Here is a 19,577-nt window from a genome sequence, read left to right on the forward strand (position 1 = left end):
CCTTGCTGTGGGTATTAGTTAGTAATGGCTGGCCGACATTTACTCCACCAGATCTCCTTTGGGAAAATGGTCTCTCACACACAGAAATCAGATCCTCCACCTGCCTGCCCCAGGTCATACAGGCCAGCTATGACCTGAGCTTAGCTAGTCTGTGTATTATTTTCCAGGGCTTTGAATTTTTAGAGAGTGAAGTGAGGGTAGACAGATGTGTAAGGAAGGGAAGCAGACATGGAGAGAAGGTTGCAGGTCATCCCTCACAGCACTGGTGCATTCGCAAGACTCTTCCTGTCCTGTGACATGGCCCCTGTGGTCCCCATAGCATGGCCTCTTGTTTTCTTCCAGCCTTTTGTTAAGCCTGGACTTTTGCCTGTCATTAGTACTCTGTGTCCAGGACAGTCTCCCAATACATTTCCCCTCCAGCGTCAGATAGTATTGCCTGCAAACAGGAAAGATAGCTGATAGATTTCTCCTCATGTCCTTTGTTGAACAACTTGGTTCATGATCAACATGACTGCATAATCAACAAGAACCCACCAGATGGGGAAGATGCCCAGGTTATGAATAGGACTGGCTGAGGGGAAGAGAGGAGCTTGGGGCTGTGGGAAGATTAGGAGATCTGTAAAGTATCTGCTGTTTGTCAGATGAGGTACCTGTGGCTGGCTTTCTGCATCTAGCTTCCTTTTGTGTGGCCTGTAAGCCAGTTAGGAGTCTTGGCCTATCTGAAGGTGCTGCTTCGCAAGACTCACAGACTGTAGGAAAGAGTCCAGCCACCTCAGAAGGAAACTGGGCTTGCTGCCTGCCGCCTTTGGTAAGGTGAGGCCATGCTTGGCTCTATCCCAGTGCATCCTAATTAGGGAGCTGCTCTCTGCTGCAGTCAAGGCCTAGGGGTGGAGAGGCTCCTGCAGGATGGGCTCATGAAACACCCCGAGGGAGGAGAATGGGGGAGGAGAATGGGGACTTCGATTGTCTGTCTCAAGATTCAGCTTTGCTTCAGACCTTTGCCCTCCAGATTAGGGTTTGTTGCCAGAATCTCTCAGACTCTTCTCTTTTTATGACTTGGGGCTCCAGGCTGATTTTTCATGCAGGGCAGTTGCAGGTCAGTACTTGTTGAATTCTTTGAGTTTCACCTGCACAGTATCTGTCTCCGATTTTATGGCATGAGGGTGGCCCCTTTTCTTGATTCCACCTGAATGCAAGTTTCTCTCCCTCTCTCCCCCCTCTCCTTTCTTTCTGTATTAGTTGGGCATTTTACTTAGGTTGGATCATATGAAATTGCTGATATTTGACCACTTTCGAGATACAAAAATGGCAATTTTGTGAGTTTCAACTCAATATTAAGGATAGAGGATGTAAGATGTTAAGGGTGGAAATGCAAATTAGAATCTAGTGCTTAATCCATTGTTTTACTCAAACCCCTTTTGAGAGCTTCTGTTTCGGCAGTGGGAAATAATTCTGAATGTAGACCTGATCCTTAATGATATAATTTTGCTTGAAGGAAGAATTGCTTTATAGTTACGGTAGGGCAAATGTGGCTTGTTTCTGATCAAGCTTTACTAAAGTTCTCTCCCTTCTAGCTATAACCATTCACTTTTATTCATTTATTACATTTATCTGTGGAACTAGGGTAATAGCATTTTTTCCCCTACTTATTTAAATATTCTTAGTGTTTCTTGCCTAAATGTATGTTTTCAGGAAAAACTTAATAGCTATAAATAACGATACATGTTTGCTCCTATTATTTAAAATTCTGAGCTTGTACTAAGTGGCATTACTGATAGAATTTTTTTGACTACTAGTGTAATGCTTATGCAATGGCTCGTTTTTCCTTTTGAAGATGAGTCTATGGATTAAATGTCTGTACCTAAATTTGTGAGCTAGCTGTTACAGAACAGAACCTGTTAATTCCAGCAGAGTTCCATGTGAGCTTTTATTATCCCTGAAGAATACCAATTGATTGTGGGGACTTAACAGACACATAACTCAAATGATCCCCATAATTTATTCTAGCAGTGACTTGTTTGATTCTTACCCCTGTGGCAGCAGTAGTTAGCTCTGTAAGCTTTTAAAAATGAAAATCTAGTTAACTAAAAGGAGATCCATGCAAATATCTAGCTTCTTTATTTTTTTGTGATTCAAACTAATTTAATCAATTATAGTCATGATGCCTACTTGTAACACATATCCAGTGGATCTAAAAGAAACTGCCTCTTGTTAAATAATCAGCACATTTTCTGTCTGTGCTTCTTTTATTTTGAAAATGACTGATACGTTAACTTTTTTTTTTTTTTTTTACTTTTCAGGCTTCCTGTTTGAATATTTTTTGGCTACATGCAGTTAAATACTGCATGATGTTTATAATACATCTAAATGTGAACCCTTATTCAGAGTCAAGCAGCTGAAACATTAGCCTTAGCATTTCCGTTGACTGGCACCCAGCATATTCCATATTCATATTTCTTCTCTGGGCTCTGAAGCATTGAAACAGTTCTTACATTGCATCTGCTCCTGCTATTGAGACCATTATTCAGTGGAGAAGCCCATCGGGTTGTTAGAACTTAGAATAGTTCTTGTGTTTGTCAAAGTCAACTAGCTTCTGTGTGTGGACCTTTCGGTATGAAATAAGGGTCCAAATATGTGCCAGGAGGAAAGGTGACATCAGTTAATTTAGATACTATATTTTCACCACATTGCTGGGTTTTATTGCTTTGCCTAGAATTCAGTCTTTATCTAATCTTTCTACCGTTCTCTTACATTTATTTTCCTAAGTAGATATTCATGTGAAACTTCTACCCTATCCTCTTAACTCTTTCTGTTTGTTTGTTGAAATCAAAGAAATGTTTGAGGTTACTTTCTTAAATAATATAAATCCAAACTTTCTGATGTACATTTTGAGTTTTACCGGAAAAAATGTACCTCTCAAGTTTTTATACAGGCTAATTTATTATACATTTTATACAGGTCAGATTTTATGGTATTTGACCAAAGACTCCTGTAAAATTTGCAGAGTAATGAGAAGTCACAGTGTGTCTTCTGATATTCAAGGTAAATTGCAGATTCGAATTGAGTTTAGAGCCTGAAGATACATAGCATTTCATCAAAGGAATCAAAGCAATGCACCAGTGTCTAAACTAACTTTAGTTCTAATAGTTGAAGCAACGGTATACATTTATTTTAGAATGTATGTGTTTCATCTCCACCCTCTCCAGTCCCAGTTCATCTCGAATGAGGCAGCTCTACTCTCGTTCACTTCATCTGCTAGCTTCTGTTTGCATCACAGATACTGATAAAAGCCGTGAGTGCCTTCTCAGCTGCCTCCTCCCATTGGATGTTTTCTCAGTCCTCTGGGAGGATTTTTCTGCAGCACTGACACTACCACTCCATTCTCCTTGAAATTCTTTCCTTTTCTTTTCTTTCTTTCTTTCTTTTTTTTTTTTTTTTTTTTTTGTCTTCTGTGACCCAGAGCTCTTTGTTTCCTTGTTCTCTTCTTACATGGCTGAGCATTCCTTTCTCATCACCTCTGATTTCCTCCTCTGCTCACCCCCTTGCCTAAATGTCCGCATGCTCGCCTATAGGGTAACACCCCTTGGTTCCCCTCTCCACTGTGTGTGCTCATCCACAGTTTTAATTAACAGGTGTTTGCACTGCTTCCAGATCCAAAGCCCCAACCTCGGCTTTTCCTTCTCCCCTGGTAATAGTGATAGCTAACGCTTATGGAGCGCTTGCTATTTATAGGCATGTTCTAAGCACCTATGTATTTATTCAGTCAGTCCTTTAGTGTTCTTGTGAGTTAAGATTCTTTGTTATCCTCATGCCACTGTTGAGGATACTGAAGCAGAGGTGTTAAGGAAGGCATCTAAGGTCCCCCACCTGGTAAGTGTGGACCAGAGCCAGGCAACCTTGCCCTGGAACCCAATACTCTTAACCACTGTGTGCTCTGCCATTTGGGCCATATCCATTCAACTCCTAAGCCTTGTTAATTCTGCCTCTTTAGTATCTCTGCTCTCTGACTCCCAGCTCCATCCCCATTAGTCTTGTTTCCTCCACCTGGTCTTCCTGTTTCAAGCTGTGCCACTTCCATGTGTCGTCCATTTCACCAGCAGAGTTAGGTTTCTAATATGTGCATCTGCCCATGTTACTTGTTGGCTTTAAAATGTTCGGTGACACTTCATTATCAAAAGGACCGGTCTCCTTCGCATGGCACATACTGGCTTTTGCTCTCTGATTCCTCCCTACTTGTCCACCCTTACCTCTGATCACTTCCTGCTTCACACCCTATGCTTAGCCATGCTGAGCCACGTAAGTGTCCTCAGACACATGCTTTTCCTGCTTTTTAGGAATTTTCCCATGAGTTCAGCTTAGATTTTTTTTTTTCCTTTTGTGCACTGGATAATTCTAGTCCTACTCATTTTCAAAATTCAGATGAAATGTTACCTCATCTCTGAAGCCTTCTTTTATTTACTTCATCATTCACTCTAAATATTTAGTAGGTTAGACTCCAAGGATACAGAAGATGCGTGACTGACCTGGTCCCAGCTCTTAGGGCAGAGCAGGGAAGATATGTAATTAAACAATGTATCACAATAAAGTGTTTCCTTCTATGGAAGGAAGAAAGGGGTCTTGTAGGCTTCCTGAAGCAGATGGTATTCAAGCTGAAACCTGAAAGATGATTAGAACTAGTCAGTTAAGAAATAGGTGGCAGAGGGTGGGAAGGAATTTTGGGTTATGAGAGGCAAATTATGATTATGGACCAGGGATTAGCAAGAGCATGGCATATTCAAACACCTGAAAAAAGTGTATTAGGCTACAGCAGTGAGGTAGAGGATGTGTGTGCAGGGGCTGAGTAATATATGGTCATCAGGGAGATGTAACTTAAGACTACTACAAGAAACTGTCCCAAATCCTTTAGAATGGCTAAAATCAAAAAGACTAACACCACCAACTATTGGTATATTGGTAAGAATGTACAGCAATCTCATAGATTGCTAGTGGGAATGTAAAATGGGACAAACACTTTCTGAAAAGCCATCAGCTTTCTGCTAGAGAAATAAAAACATGCTCACAAAAGACTTATATAGACATTTTCAGAGTTTTTTCATCATAACTTCAACTGAAAATTCAGCTGTCCATCAACAAGTTGATAGATGAAAAAAAATTATAGCATATTCATGCAACAGAATACTACTGAGCATGAAAAATAATGAATTACTGAAATGTGCAGTGATATGGATGAATCTAGCAAACATGTTAAACAAAAGAAGCCTGATACAGACTTGTAAATATTGTATGATTCCATTATAAAAAGTCTTAAAAGTAGCTAAGCTGATCTATTGTGATAGAAATCATGATGTCGGAATATCTTTCTTTTATTGTGGGGGATGAGGTAGGAATTGATTGGAAAGGGGCATGAGAGAACTCTCTGAGTGGATGGAAATATTCTATATCTTTTTGGGTAATGATTACAGGAATATAAACAGTTATCAAAATTCATTTAACTGAACATGTATATATTATATTTCAATTAGAAATCCTTTAGAAAATACAACACAGCCATAAACATAATAATATGTGTCTATTTATTAATATGGTACAGTATTATGTAAAATAAGTTGGTTAAAAACTCTGCCTACCATAGCCACTCATGCATTTATAGCAAGATATTAAGAATGGATTTAATTTTATGTTATTCTTTAACCTCAGGTGTTTTCTGATTTTTTTTGAGCATTATTTTCTTTTGGAAAAATAACAGGATGAAGAAAAATTTACTATAGCCTTCAGAGGTCATCACTGTTATAGCATGTGTCAGAATTCCCTTCCTTTTAAAAGCTAGTGGACATTTGGGTTATTTCTATTTTTTGGCTATTTAAATTTGCTATACACTGAAATATTTAAAGTATGTCCTCTGCTTATTAAAACTTCACAGAAACTATTGAACCATCTGAGAAATATTTGTAAATAAAATTTCATGACTTTTAAGCTATAGTTTTGTTAATTTTTCAATGCTTAGGAGAAATCAGGGCATAGCATTTATATTTTAGAAAAAAGTTTTTACATAATTCATTTTTTAATACGCTCAAATATATACAGGGTACACAATGAAACGTAAGGTACTAACCACTTTTGTCTCCTTGTCATCTAGTTCTTCTCACAGGAGGCAACTACTGTGGACCAGACTCTTATTTATTTTATATATATACAGGAAAAAACATACACATGTACGTGTGTATAAAGACATACACATATATGTTATACAAATGATAACATGCCATGCACATTGTTCCGTTTTTGGTTTTTGTGTGTGTGTGTGTGTGTGGTGCGGGGAATGACTTTTTTGGTCTGGAAAAAATTCACAACATAAAATTTACCAATTCAACAAATGATTTTATGCATATTCATAAAATCATTTTTATGAAGCTTTGTACTCATTAAACAACTTCCTATTCCCTTTCACCTCTGCCCCTGGCAGCTGCCATTCTACTTTCTGTCTTTATAAGTTTGACTCCTCTAGGTACCTCATGTAAGAGGAATCATACAATATTTGTCTTTTTGTGTCAGCCTTATTTCACTTGGTATAATGTCTTCAGAGGTCATCACTGTTATAGCATGTGTCAGAATTCCCTTCCTTTTAAAAGCTAGTGGACATTTGGGTTATTTCTATTTTTTGGCTATTGTGAATAACGTTACTATGAACATGAGGTGTATAAGTACCTGTTCTAGTCCCTGCTTTCTATTCTTTTGTATATATACCCAGAAGTGGAATTGCTGGATCACATGGTAATTGTGTTTAATTTTTAGAGAACCCCACATACTCTTTTCCATAGTGGCCGTACCATTTTATATTCCCATAAACAATGCACAGGTTTCCAGTTTTTCTGCATCCCCATCAACACCTTTGGCTTTTTTATATGTGTGTGTGTGTGTGTGTGTGTGTGTGTATACATATATATATATATATCTCCCCATCAACACCTGTGTGTGTGTATATATATACATATATACATATGTATATACATGCTAATAAATGTCGTATATACATATATATGTATATGTATATATATGTATATACATACGTATATGTGTATATGTATATATATATATACACACATATACATATATACGTATGTATATATGTATATATACATATATATACGACATTAGCATGGCTATTATATATATATACACATGTATACATACATGTATGTATACATGTGTATATATATATAATAGCCATGCTAATAAATGTTGTACCATGCACTTTAAACTTATATCTTGGAGGACCTTTCAGGAAAGAGGCACTCCTTTCTATTTAAAGACTTTATAAAAGTTTATTTTGTGAGTGGGCCTAAATTTATTTAACTACTCCCAATTGATGAGCACATAGTTTAATTTCTGGTCCTTTACAAGTACACAGAGTATATCTCCATCTTTAGTGTATACAATGCTTTTATTTATTTTTACTCTTTTATGTATTTTCTGACTTCATGAATGAGCATAGATAAAAGTATATATGTATTATAAAATTTGGTAGTTGTTGACAGCAATATGTGAAAATACCTGTTTCCATACATCTTTGACATCACAGTTTGTTGTACAACCGTTTGATCTTTCAAATCTAGTAGGTAAAGAGTGGTATATCATTGAAGTTTCAATTTGCATTTTCTTATGAGTAAGGTTAAATTTTTTTTATTTCTAGAAGCCAATTATTTCTGAAATAATCTGCTTTATATTCTTTGTTTTCTTTTGGGTTATCAGTACCCTTTTCTTAGAGTTTTTGTACCAATAGGAACACAGACTTAAATGGCAAGAAAACAGATGTGGTTCCTGCTCTCGTGGAGCTTGCAGTCTACTGAGGGAAAAGACACTAAACATACAAATGTGTAATTAAATTTTGTGATAAATGCTATGAAAGAAAAGTTTTCAATTTTATGAAAGATAACCATTTTGGTGGAACATGAGTGGGATGTGGCGGCCAGGGAAGGCTCCTAATAGATCCATAAGAGCCATCAAGGCAAATACTAGGAGAAAAAACATTCCAGGCAGAAAGCGTGGACAGCAACCCGAAAGAAGGGAGTGTGGCTGGAATAATATGAGAAAGAAATGGTAAGAGGTGACTAATTTTTCATCTGTCTCTCATACTAAATCTTTAAAGACAGGCAACAACAATATTCAGTGAGTTTTCCTAATTATTATGTGAGGGGTTTTAAAACAAATCTTATTTTTACCCTCAGGTCAGATACTCCCAATGAAAGGCATATGAATCAGGTTATCTAATATGCATGTGTCTTTAGACTATTAATTGATTCATTGGAATCCTCCATCTTTTTGAATTTTCCATTTAACAAATTTTTTATTTAAGAATGAGTCCCTATACATCATTTTGTGTTATTTCATATTTCCCCAGACGTGTGATTACAAATTCAGCTCGTTTACTCATGTGAAATTAATTTGTGATTCTTCGAAGCTCACTAAATGATGCATTGTTTGCTACTAAGTTATCTGAAACAATTTCCCCATTAGGGAAAAAAAGCTCTTTGAGTCTTTCTGTGTGTGACCAAATTCCAAATATATGATGAATCTGCATAGGGGGGAAAGTGACACTCAAAATGACTTGCAACTTCATGTGCTTGGCAGTAAATTATTAAGTCTAAATTCTGCATCTTAGGCAGAGTGAGCCGTGACACATATGCTCAGCTTAATTTTGATCAGTTATTTTCTTAAGCTTTTTATAACAAATTTCCCAGCAATGAAATAGTAGAACCATGAAATACCTAATGTCTTCACCAGTAGTGACAACTCAGTCATTTCAAAAAGTGAAGCAGGAGTGTTGTTAATTTTCAAAGTTAGTGCCTGATTTTGTTTTCTTGATTCGCTACGTTATATTCGTACTCCTTTCTCTTGCTTTCTCACTGTCTTTTTACTTTTGCTTCTAAATCTCATGTTTACTAGGAAATATTAGGAAAAGTGTACATACAAAAAAGTTTGACAGAAACCAGAGAGTCTCGGTGGAATCTAAGCAATAGACCCTATAGAGTGGGCACATCTTTTTTGATTTTATATTCCCCTGACGGTCACAGAGAAATGGCTCACTTGATGCTTGTCGAACACTTAAGTCAATGGAAATACTCGGAAGCAACTGTGTTTGTTTTGTGTAACTTTTTCTATAGCTATTTCCCATTACTTACTTGATTTTTAAAACAATTATTAAAATCTCAAATGTACAGTTGAAATATCTTATTTTCATCATATTGCCAACGGTAATGATTTTAATATGATACTTTTTTTGTAGGCTAACATAGCATTTCTGTTGTTGCTTATAAATATTTTTCCAAGTATTTCCTGAGGTATCGTTTCTGTAAGATTGTCAGTCCTACTTTTTGTACACTAAATGATAATCATTGCTGTGTTTTCATTCGGTTAACAGTTTTCTTCATCTTTCTTTGGACCTTTTTGTTTTTTTCTCATTCATCACATGCTTCTTAAATGCTGATTGTATATGTTCTGAAATACTGGGATATTCATGACAAATTTGTGCACCTCTGCAATTTCTGATTTTCCTGCCTGGAAAAATCTTCTGGTTTATCAGCTGGTTTTTGCCATTCTTATTTATGGTTCGAAGAGTGATAAACTAAGAAAAACAGATAGTTCAATGAAATCAGGGTACTTGCTAACCTGATTAACTCAGCCAGGTGTCCAGTCATTGTCACATAGCTTTATATTTTAAATCACGTTGTCTGTTTTCTTCAATTAGGTTTCTGTTTTGCCTGATTAGAGAAACTATGCCAAGAGAAACTAAAACCTATGTTCTTTCTGGCCTGCTATGATGCCATCATTTATGCCTGTTGTGACTTACCCATGCAATTTTTCTTAAAAAACTATGTGAGCATGCTCTTTCAAAATATCAGTCCCCTGGCTTCCATGATGTCATCATTTAGTGACCACTACTAAAAGTAGGACTGGCAGTCTTACAGAAACAACACCTCAGGAAATACTTGGAAAAATATTTAGAAGCAATAATAAAGCTATGTTAACCTACAAAGAAAGTACTGCATGTGGCTTTCTTATAAGCTTGTTTTAAATCATTCTGAAGTTAAAAAACAAAAACAAAAAACAAAAAAAAATAATTCATTCTTTCTCACTAATTTTATGGCTATTTTTATAATATAAATATTTTAAAAATTTATTTTTCAACTTCCCTTCTCAGCTGAACCCCACTGTCTGTGCATTAATACCACTACCCCAATAGACACCTAGAATTAAAACCCAAGTCATGTGCTTTAATCCTTTCTACTGTTTCTAGTCATTTCCTAATTCCAATTGATGCTTTTTCTCTTCCTCTTCTTCCATATTTCCTATCACTACCATATTCTAGCTCATTTCATATCTAGATTATTTGACTCCTTTTGTACTTACCCTTCCTGTGCAATTTATTTTGCATATATCTGCATTTCATCTAATATAAAAACTGTTAGGCACTAATTTTAAACTGAGAGTCTCATTCCTTCCTTTTTCATCTACCAGCTATCAGAGTGCTCATTATATGTAAGCTTCTCAGTGCCAGGCATGGAAAAGTGAACAAAATAGCATGCCGTAGTCCCTGCTTTCTTGGAGCTTATGTTCTCATGGTGGGTGGGGTGAAGAGGAAGAGAGAAGAGACATGTAAATTAACAAAGTAATTTTGGATTGTGGTGCTATTTTGTGATAGAATGTAGGGATACAGTGGCAGTGTTGATTAAAGTTGGGTGCTCAGGGAGACTTCTCCAGGTAGATTTTATTTGGGCTGAGACGTAAAGACAGCTAGACCACCCAGGATTGGAAAGACGAGAGAAAAAAAAATAGTTAAGAAAATTCTGGAAAACATTTTAATGTGTGGGAGGCTTTTTATCCCTCCTCCAAAACAGTAGACAGGATAGTCCTTAAAGTAACCGTTATGTGCAGATAAGAACTCAGTACTGGATCACAGTAGCATCTCAGGCATCACGGGGAAGGGAAGGACTAGAACCTTCACAAATGGATCTAGGGAAATTTTAGTTGCTATACATAGTACATGTGATTCTTTGCTTGGTTGGCTGTGTTTTGGAGCCCATTCATGCCTTTGGGACTGGGACATACAGCAAAATAAAATTGATAGATACGAAAAACGCCAACATTGGAGTAACTTTTTACTTTAATTTTCAGATTTCTTAATTGTAGTTTGTTTTCTCTTCAAGAGCAGCAAAGAATTTGTTTTGACCAATTTATTTTCTAAGAGATCTGTTTTTTTGGGATACTGAAATAAGGAAGTCAAGTTTCTATACTTGATGGCTAGAGATTAAATCTCAAATCTGTCCTGACAGCTCAGGCTTCCAGACACTGACCATAAGGCATGAAAGGTGAGTCTGGATCAGGGACTCCAGAGTGTAGCTAAATCAGGCAGGCGATCACCAGAAAGATAAGAAGAACTAACTAGAAGCAAAGTCCCATTAGCGGTAAGAGCAGGACAAAATAGTCTTGGATTTAGTTGTGTTATTAAAGAAATGAAAGTTTTCGACATTTCCAACTGCTTTATTCTAAATTTTTGATTTGGGCCTGTGAGAATCTGAGGTTTGACTAGACAAAGGATCATATTCTCCATGTGAAATTATATTAGTTGGTGATTCCCATGGTGATACATATTTAACATTTTAAAATATTATACATGGAATTATTCATTCATTTTTAGAAATTGTGTCCATTATCCACTCTGTCGCTGGTTATATAATCATGCATATGTTTGAATAAATCAGATGTTATGTTAATGCTGTGGCTTCTGTTACAGGCTTTGTAGGAAAATATTTATCTATTATGCCTTTGGTCTGCTTCAACTAAATTTGGCTTTTTACTTGGCTGTTACCAGTAGATATCCAGTGATGTGTATCCTTATTAAAGCTGCTTTTCTTTTTGAAATTTTACACCATTTTCCAAACCCTCTTGTTGCAAACTGACAGGTTTGTGGCACTTAAGATGTTTGCTTAAATTCTTGACTTTTATACTTCCTCAGGTGCTTGTTCAGATTTTTAAGTTTGATATATTTTTTTTTCTTCTTAGGGGATGATATCATGTAACAATTCAGGTTTTCTAGGACTAGAGGTCTAGTTACCTTGTATAATGTTATGGCAAAGGAGTACCCAATAGACAGATAATGATAATGTGATAATGTTAGAGCTTTTCACTCAATAAGAAAAAATAAACTATATAGCCTATGTTTTAACTGAAACTAGAGCAAAGTGCTTTATAATGTTGTCTGTATTCCCAGAGGTATATGATATTTACTAGCTATACCTTTATTGTGGTTACTTTTGTGTAGTTTGCATGATTAACTTACCAGTGTCAGAAGGACTAAAATAAATATTGATTTTTCAGTGTAGGAGTATTGAAACAAATGCCATGCTTAAAATGACAGTCCCCCAATAAACACTCATCAAGCATATACTCTGAGTAAAGTGCTTTGCTAGGTGCTTTGCAAGATTTACAAATAAATCAGCTGTGTCTCCTGCCATCAGGAATCTTTGAGGTTGTGTGGGATATTATACCCTTATGGAAAGAAACGTCCAAAGTGACCTGAATGGCTTTGCCTAGGGAGAAGGAGGGGTCACCTCATATGCTTAACTAAGGATGTTTTATCACCACAGTCCTAAAGTTGAAATTTATTCACTGGTTTAAAAAAATATTTTAGCAACTAGTATAATAAATACTGGTTATATTTAAAGGCTGTCCCTAATGTGTATGCTTTTTAAAATTTTTTATTTAACTTTTAAAAAATATTAATGTAAACTCTTACATTATTTTCTCCTTAGTTTACTAGAAAATGGCCAGCTTGAAATTGTGACAGGTGGCTGGGTTATGCCTGATGAAGCTGCTGCACATTATTTTGCCTTAATCGACCAACTAATTGAAGGACATCAGTGGCTGGAAAAAAATCTAGGTATGTATTGATGTCTTTCCCCTTCATTTGGACTACTTTGGGCAATTAATTTTGGGGAATGCTCTATTTGTTTTAAATAACTAGTTTTCCCAATATTGACTATTTGTAGATAATTTATCCTTCATTAATTTATGATTATGCTGCTTTGATTATAAACTGACTTATGTAGATATAATATGGCATATTTTAGGATCATCTACCTTGTCTCATCCATTATTATATCTATTAATTTTAACTATTTTTATTAATTAGAATTTTTTCCCCCAAAATATCCCACTTGGATTTAAATTATATATTACTTAAAATTCTTAGTCATAAGAAGCAAAAACCTAATTTACCAGCTTAAAAAAAGAGAGAGAAGGAAAGAAAGAAAGATATTAGTTTTAGCATTGAGAATTCCAGATATATGGTAGCTTCAGGTAAGGTTGGATCCAGGAATCTCAAAGCATGTTGTGTGGCCATCATCTCTTTTGGCTCTGCTCATTTTTGCATAGCTTTAGTCCTCTCCTCATTCTCTCCACATGGTGAGTAAGGTGGCCATAAGGCAATTACGACTTTCATCTTCCCAGTCTTAACAACTAACCTTACCTAATTGGCCCAGTTTGGGTCAGGTGCTTATTTCTGAGCCAGTTACTTGGCCAGAGGTATGGGAGCTGAAATCATTGGGGCCTAGTGAGTGTGTTGGAACAGTCATGGGGGAAGAGGGGTCTGTGGAGGGCAGAGTCATCAGCAGCTGAACCATGTGAATGGATGGGTCCTCCACTGGGAAGGAATGATCCTGTTATTACAAGAAGTGGGGAAGGGATGCTGCACTGATAAAATCAGATGTTCACTATAATTCATAAGAACACGGAGTGACTAATTGAAATCTTCACAATATCTAATATTTGTATTCTGCAACATGGTATGTAATTCCTTTTAAATATTTCATATTTCAGTTCAGTTTTATAATTTCTGTATAGTAAGTAAGCATATTTTTTATTGAAGTTATTGCTAGATATTTTAGTATTAAATTTAGTATTAAATATCTAGCAATAACTTCAATAAAAAACATATATTTCTTTGTATTTTAGAGATAAAATTCCTGTCATCCCTATTAATTTTTTCTTTACTTTTTATTTTGAAATAATTTCAAACTTAAGAAAAGTTGTAAGAAATAATGTAAAGAACTCCAATAAGCCCCTCAACCAGATTGACCAGTTATTAACATTTCTACACAGTTGCTTTATTCTTTTCTTTTTCCATATCGTGTTGTGATTGTTGTATTAGAGTAAGTTGCAGATATTGTGCTTATGCGGAAAAGAGATAATAAGTCTGAACTGCTATCCTTCGAAAGATCTTGCCTGCAATGTTGGCCCTTGGCTGGTGTCTGGGCGCTTAGATTTCCCTAAATGCTGAGTGGCTTGCTGTGTTTAAATTGTAAAAACGATGTAGTTTATGCTAAATACTTGCTTTTCTTCTGGGAGTCTAGAATCTCGATATGTACTAGGCAGGGGATATCTACATGACCAGCCCCCAACGAAAACCTCGGACATTGAGTCTCTCAAGAGCTTCTTTGGTTGACAGCAAAGCATTTTATGTGTCAGCCAAAGTAGCAAAGCATTTTATGTGTCAGCCAAAGTGCTGGAGGAATTCAGCCTGTCCTGTGTGACACCACAGGGAGAGGACTTTTAGAAGCTTGTGCCTGGTTTCCTGTGGACTTTTTGCCCTATGAGCCTTTTCCCTTTGCTGATTTTGCTTTGTATCCTTTCACAGTAGTAAATCATAGCTGTGAGTACGACTATATGCTGAGTTCTGTAAATTTTCTTAAATCACTAAGTGGTAGAGTGGACTTAGAGACATCTTTACACAGTGCCACTTTTCTAAGCCACGTATATTCTAAGCTAGGAATATTCCCTTCATAAACCTCAGTTTTCGTGGATTTTTTTCGTTTATGTTTAGTGCTTAGAGACATAATTTACCTGCAGTGCAACATATAAATCTTAACTGTAGTTTCAGTTTTGACAAATGTGTTTACCCATTTAACTCACATTTTCATCACTCCAGAAAGTTCTTTATGCTCCTCAACTCTCCTCCTGCAGCCAGCTGCTCACTGATTTCTATTACTGTAGTTTTTTGTTTGTTTGTTTGCCTAAGAACTAGGCAAACAAACAAACAAAAGAACTGCATATATATGTGCTAACTATTTTTAAGAACTGCATATATATGTGCTAACTATTTTGGGTTTGGCTTCTTTTGCTCAGTATAAATTTTTTCCTTATAACTGTATTGTTTCACATATCAGAACATTCACCCATTTAAAGTGTACAGTTCAGTAGTTTTTAGTATATTCACAGAGTTATGCAACTATCATCACATCACCACCATCTATTTTTAGGAGTCTTTCAACATTCCAAAAGAAACCTCTTACTCATTAATAATCATACCCCTTTCTAACTTCTCCTTTCCCTGCCCTAGGCCCAGGCAACCAGTAATCTGCTTTTTGTATGTATGGATTTGACTATTATGGACATTTCGCATAATGAAATCATACAGTATGATCTTTACAACTGATTTCTTTCACTTGGCAAGGTTCATCAATGCTGTAGCATGTATCAAGTGCTTCATTCCTTTTGATAGCTGAATAATACTCTGTTGTTTGTATATATCACATTTGTTTATCCATTGTTCTGTTGCTTGACATTTAGATTGTTCCCCTTTTTGACAACTATGAATAATGCTGCTATATATATTTGTGTAAGTTTTTGTGAGGACGTATGTTTTCATTTTGAGGGGGGCATATACTTGGGGGTAGAATCACTAGGTCATATGATAACTCTGTATTTAGCATTTTGAGGAGCTGCCTCATTGTTTTCCAAAGTGGTTGCACCATTCTACATTCTGACCAGCAATATATGAGGGTCCAAATTTCTCCACATCTTCAATAACATTTGTTATTGTTTTCTTTTTTATTTCAGCCATACTACTGTGTATGAAATGGTGTTTCATTATGGCTTTGAGTAGTGAGTGATTCCCTACAGAATAATGATGTTAAGCATCTTTTCATATGTATGTTAGCTATTTTTATATCTTCTTTGGAGAAATTTCGGTTTAAATTTATTTGCCTACTTTTAAAATTGGGTTCTTTTTCTTTTCATTGTTGACTTGTAAGAGTTCTTTATTATTCTTGATCAAGTTCCTTATTGGATAATGATTTGCAAATATTTTTTTTTTCCATACTGTGGGTTTCTTAAAAGTATCTTTTGATGCACAAAAGTTTTAATTTTGATGAAATGGGTTTCTTAAAGGTATCTTTTGATGCACAAAAGTTTTAATTTTGATGAAATGCAATTTATCTCTTTTTTCTTTTGTCACTTGTGTTGTTGATGTCATACTTAAGAAACCATTTTCTAATACCAGGTCATGAAGAGTGACTCCTGTGTATTTTTTCTGAGTTTTATGGGTTTAGCTCTTACATTTAGTTAATGAACACATTTGAGAATATGGAATTTCTTCTTATTGTGGCTTTGGATGCATCTTGTAAATTAATGTTCTCAGTTTCATTTTCTAAACGGTTTACAACCTGTTGTTTTGAAGAATTTATTTTTACATTTGGTTATAGGATGCTTTTTAAATTGTTTAATATTTGGTTGTTAATTTCTGCTTTTATGAACTTTATACACAAATTGGACCATTATAAACTTTCATAAGTTTGAGTTTTTAAGGTTGTTTTTTTGCTCAAAATATTCATTTTTATAACTGTCCTCTGACTGCTTTTAAACTTTAACATTAAATGTACTTGAAATAATCCAGTTTTATTATATTATTGATATTACTCATGTTCTAATTTTTAGGGCTGTTAAGTTTGCCAAAAATTGAGTAGTGTGTTTATTTTCTTTTAAATGATTATTCTCTTTAATTTTTCCTATTAGTTTTTACTTCTGCATGTTTTGAAATTTTATCTTACATAATGGCAAAAAATGTTTCTGTAACATTTCCTGATTTTACTGATTTTATTTCCCTCTTTATAAAATTTTAGATTTTTCTTATAGTGCACCTTTTTCTAAATTTGCCCCTTACCCCCTTTTTTAAAAAATTGCTTATGCTAAGGAAAAACCTAGTGGGGTACTGGGTCCCTTTGCAGGTGTCTCTCTAGCTCTCACTTCCTTTTGTATCAAAGTTTTAAAAAGTTGTTTACATTCTCTCTTTTCTACATTATTTCCTTTTAGTGAATCTTTAATCTATTAATGCTAGGTTGCTACTACTGTGGATCAAATGATTTTGACATGGAAAAGAACAACAATGATGCTAAAATTTTAGACATCACTGTAGCATTCGATGTTGATTTTTACTTATTTATAAGCTTATTCTGCCATTGTTAGTTGGGACAACACATTTATTTTTTATTTTATAACTTAATTTTGATATTTCAAACTTATAAAAAGTTGCATGATAGTACTTGGGAAGGGTTCCCATATATCTTGTACTAGATTCATATGCATATTTTTCTGAACCATTTGAGAGTAAGTTGGAGACATCTTGTCCCTTTCTCTCTCAATACTTCACAATGTATTTCCTAAGAAATAAGGACATTCTCTTATCTAGCGAGAAGATAGTTATTAAATCAGGAATGTTAGCAGGGATACAGTCTAGTTTATAGGCTATATTCAAAATTTATAAATTATCTCAATGTTTTTTTATAAAAGCCGCTTTTTCCCCCTCCCAGTCCAGTATCCAGTCCAGGGTCATGTATTGCATTTAGTTGTCATGTCTGTCTAGTTTCATTTAATTTGAAACAGTTCCTCAGCCTTCTTTGGATTTCTTTCTATCTATCTATCTATCTATCTATCTATCTATCTATCTATCTATCTATCTATCAATCATCTACCTACCTACCTACCTACCTACCTGTCTTTCTATCTATGTAATCTATCCTAATGTATTTATTTTGGTAGACTATCACTGCAATGATGTCCTGTTGTCCTCAGTGCATCCTATCAGGAGGCTTACGATGTCTCCCTGTTCCAGTATTGATGACGTTAGCCTTGATTAGTTGCTTACGATGTCTCCCTGTTCCAGTATTGAGTTAGCCTTGATTAGTTGCTTGAGTTGTGTCTGTTAAGTTCTTTCGTTGTACCGTTATATTTCTCTTTTCTAATTTGTGTGAGCTACATTTAGAATAGGTAAATATCATGTGTCTCATTAAGCTTTCATGTTTTAATTTTAGGATCTATTAGTGATTTCCTAACTCCATCATTTCTCCTATAATTATTAGTTGGCATTCTACTAACAGGAAGAGCTTTCTTTTTTATTTTCTATTTATTTATAGGCTCATGGATTCTTATTTTATTCAATGGTTGTAATTCAGTACAACCATTATTTTGACACCCCATTTGTCCCAAATTTGGCCAGTGGAAGCCTCTTTAGACTGTCTCCTGAGTTATTTTAGTATGGTCCCATGATTCTTTGACCATTTATTTATACTCTGTGACCCAGGAATATGTTCCAGGCTTACCTTGTACTTTCCTGGCCTCAGCTCTGGAATAAGCCATTTCTTTAAGGTTATTTTTAATAGCAGATGGTATTTAGAGGTCCAGATCTTAGAGTTATGGTGTGCTCATTCGTACTGAGGTATTATTGCATCTAGGCCCTTCTAGTGTACTGAACTAGGAAGAGTGTGTGTGTGTGTGTGTGTGTGTGTGTGTGTGTGTGTTAAAAACCAGAAGTTAGTGTTGATATCTTATTTCTATTTATTATCATAGGGTACATTCTAGTCTCCCACATTGACATGTTTGCAGATCCTTTTTTTAACAGTGAAAAACCTGGGTCCCTTGTCCTAATTTATTCAGTCTTTGAATACATCGAAAGGTAGTTTCAGAATTTTTAAACCCATACCACCACAAAAAAATTACTGAAGTTCAAGATTTCTATATAATTTTTAGAGGTAAATTAACATATGTGAAATGCACAGATCTTATGTGGTCAGTGTTTTGAGTTCTGACTCATATTCTTTGTCCTCTGAGAGTTCTGACTTTTTCTTCTCAGTCTCCTTTGCTGGTTTCCTATCCGGTGTTCATCCTCAGTATTGTTCTATGCAGGTCTTCCTGCCGCTGCCTTTTCTATCAGTCTGTGTTACACCTATTTGCATGATAGTGTCTGCAACTAGAGTCAGAACCAAGATTAACTCATTTTTGTAATCCTAGAGCCTCTCATAGTCTTAGGCATATATGGAAGGTGCTAAACAGGTGTTTGAATGAAAAAAAAAAAAAAACACAGTCATATTGCTGATGTTGATTTATAAGTTGTATGTAGAAGCTTTCTTTGAGAATCTTGAATAAATAAGAGGTTGGATTTGTATAATGCCAGAATAATAATCTTATTTCATCATTTCTAATGCGTGCCTTTATTTATTTATTTATTTATTTTTTTACATTTTATCCTCTGTGAAATTGAGATATATCTTGCGCATTTATTTATTTATTTATTCATTCATTTATTTATTTATTTACATTTTATCCTCTGTGAAATTGAGATATATCTTTGTTGATGTCTCTCAATATTGGTCGAGTCAGGTGTGAAAAATTCCATTGATGTCTAGGTAGAGAGAAAACACCAACATGAAAATATCTTAAGATTTAATGAAATATGGTAAAGTTATTTT

General features: G+C 35.2%; 1 protein-coding gene across 1 annotated transcript in view; it reads left to right on the forward strand.

The window, feature by feature from the left end:
- The window catches only part of MAN2A1 (mannosidase alpha class 2A member 1), a 152,358-nt gene that overhangs the window by 42,600 nt on the left and 90,181 nt on the right, over positions 1 to 19,577 (forward strand). The window contains exon 5 of the mRNA XM_006913274.3: positions 12,810 to 12,937. Within this exon, the coding sequence (XP_006913336.1) occupies positions 12,810 to 12,937 (128 nt within the window). The remainder of the gene's footprint in view (positions 1 to 12,809; positions 12,938 to 19,577) is intronic.

The sequence above is a fragment of the Pteropus alecto genome, unplaced genomic scaffold (assembly GCF_000325575.1).
Source record: "Pteropus alecto unplaced genomic scaffold, ASM32557v1 scaffold20, whole genome shotgun sequence".
NCBI lineage: Eukaryota > Metazoa > Chordata > Mammalia > Chiroptera > Pteropodidae > Pteropus > Pteropus alecto.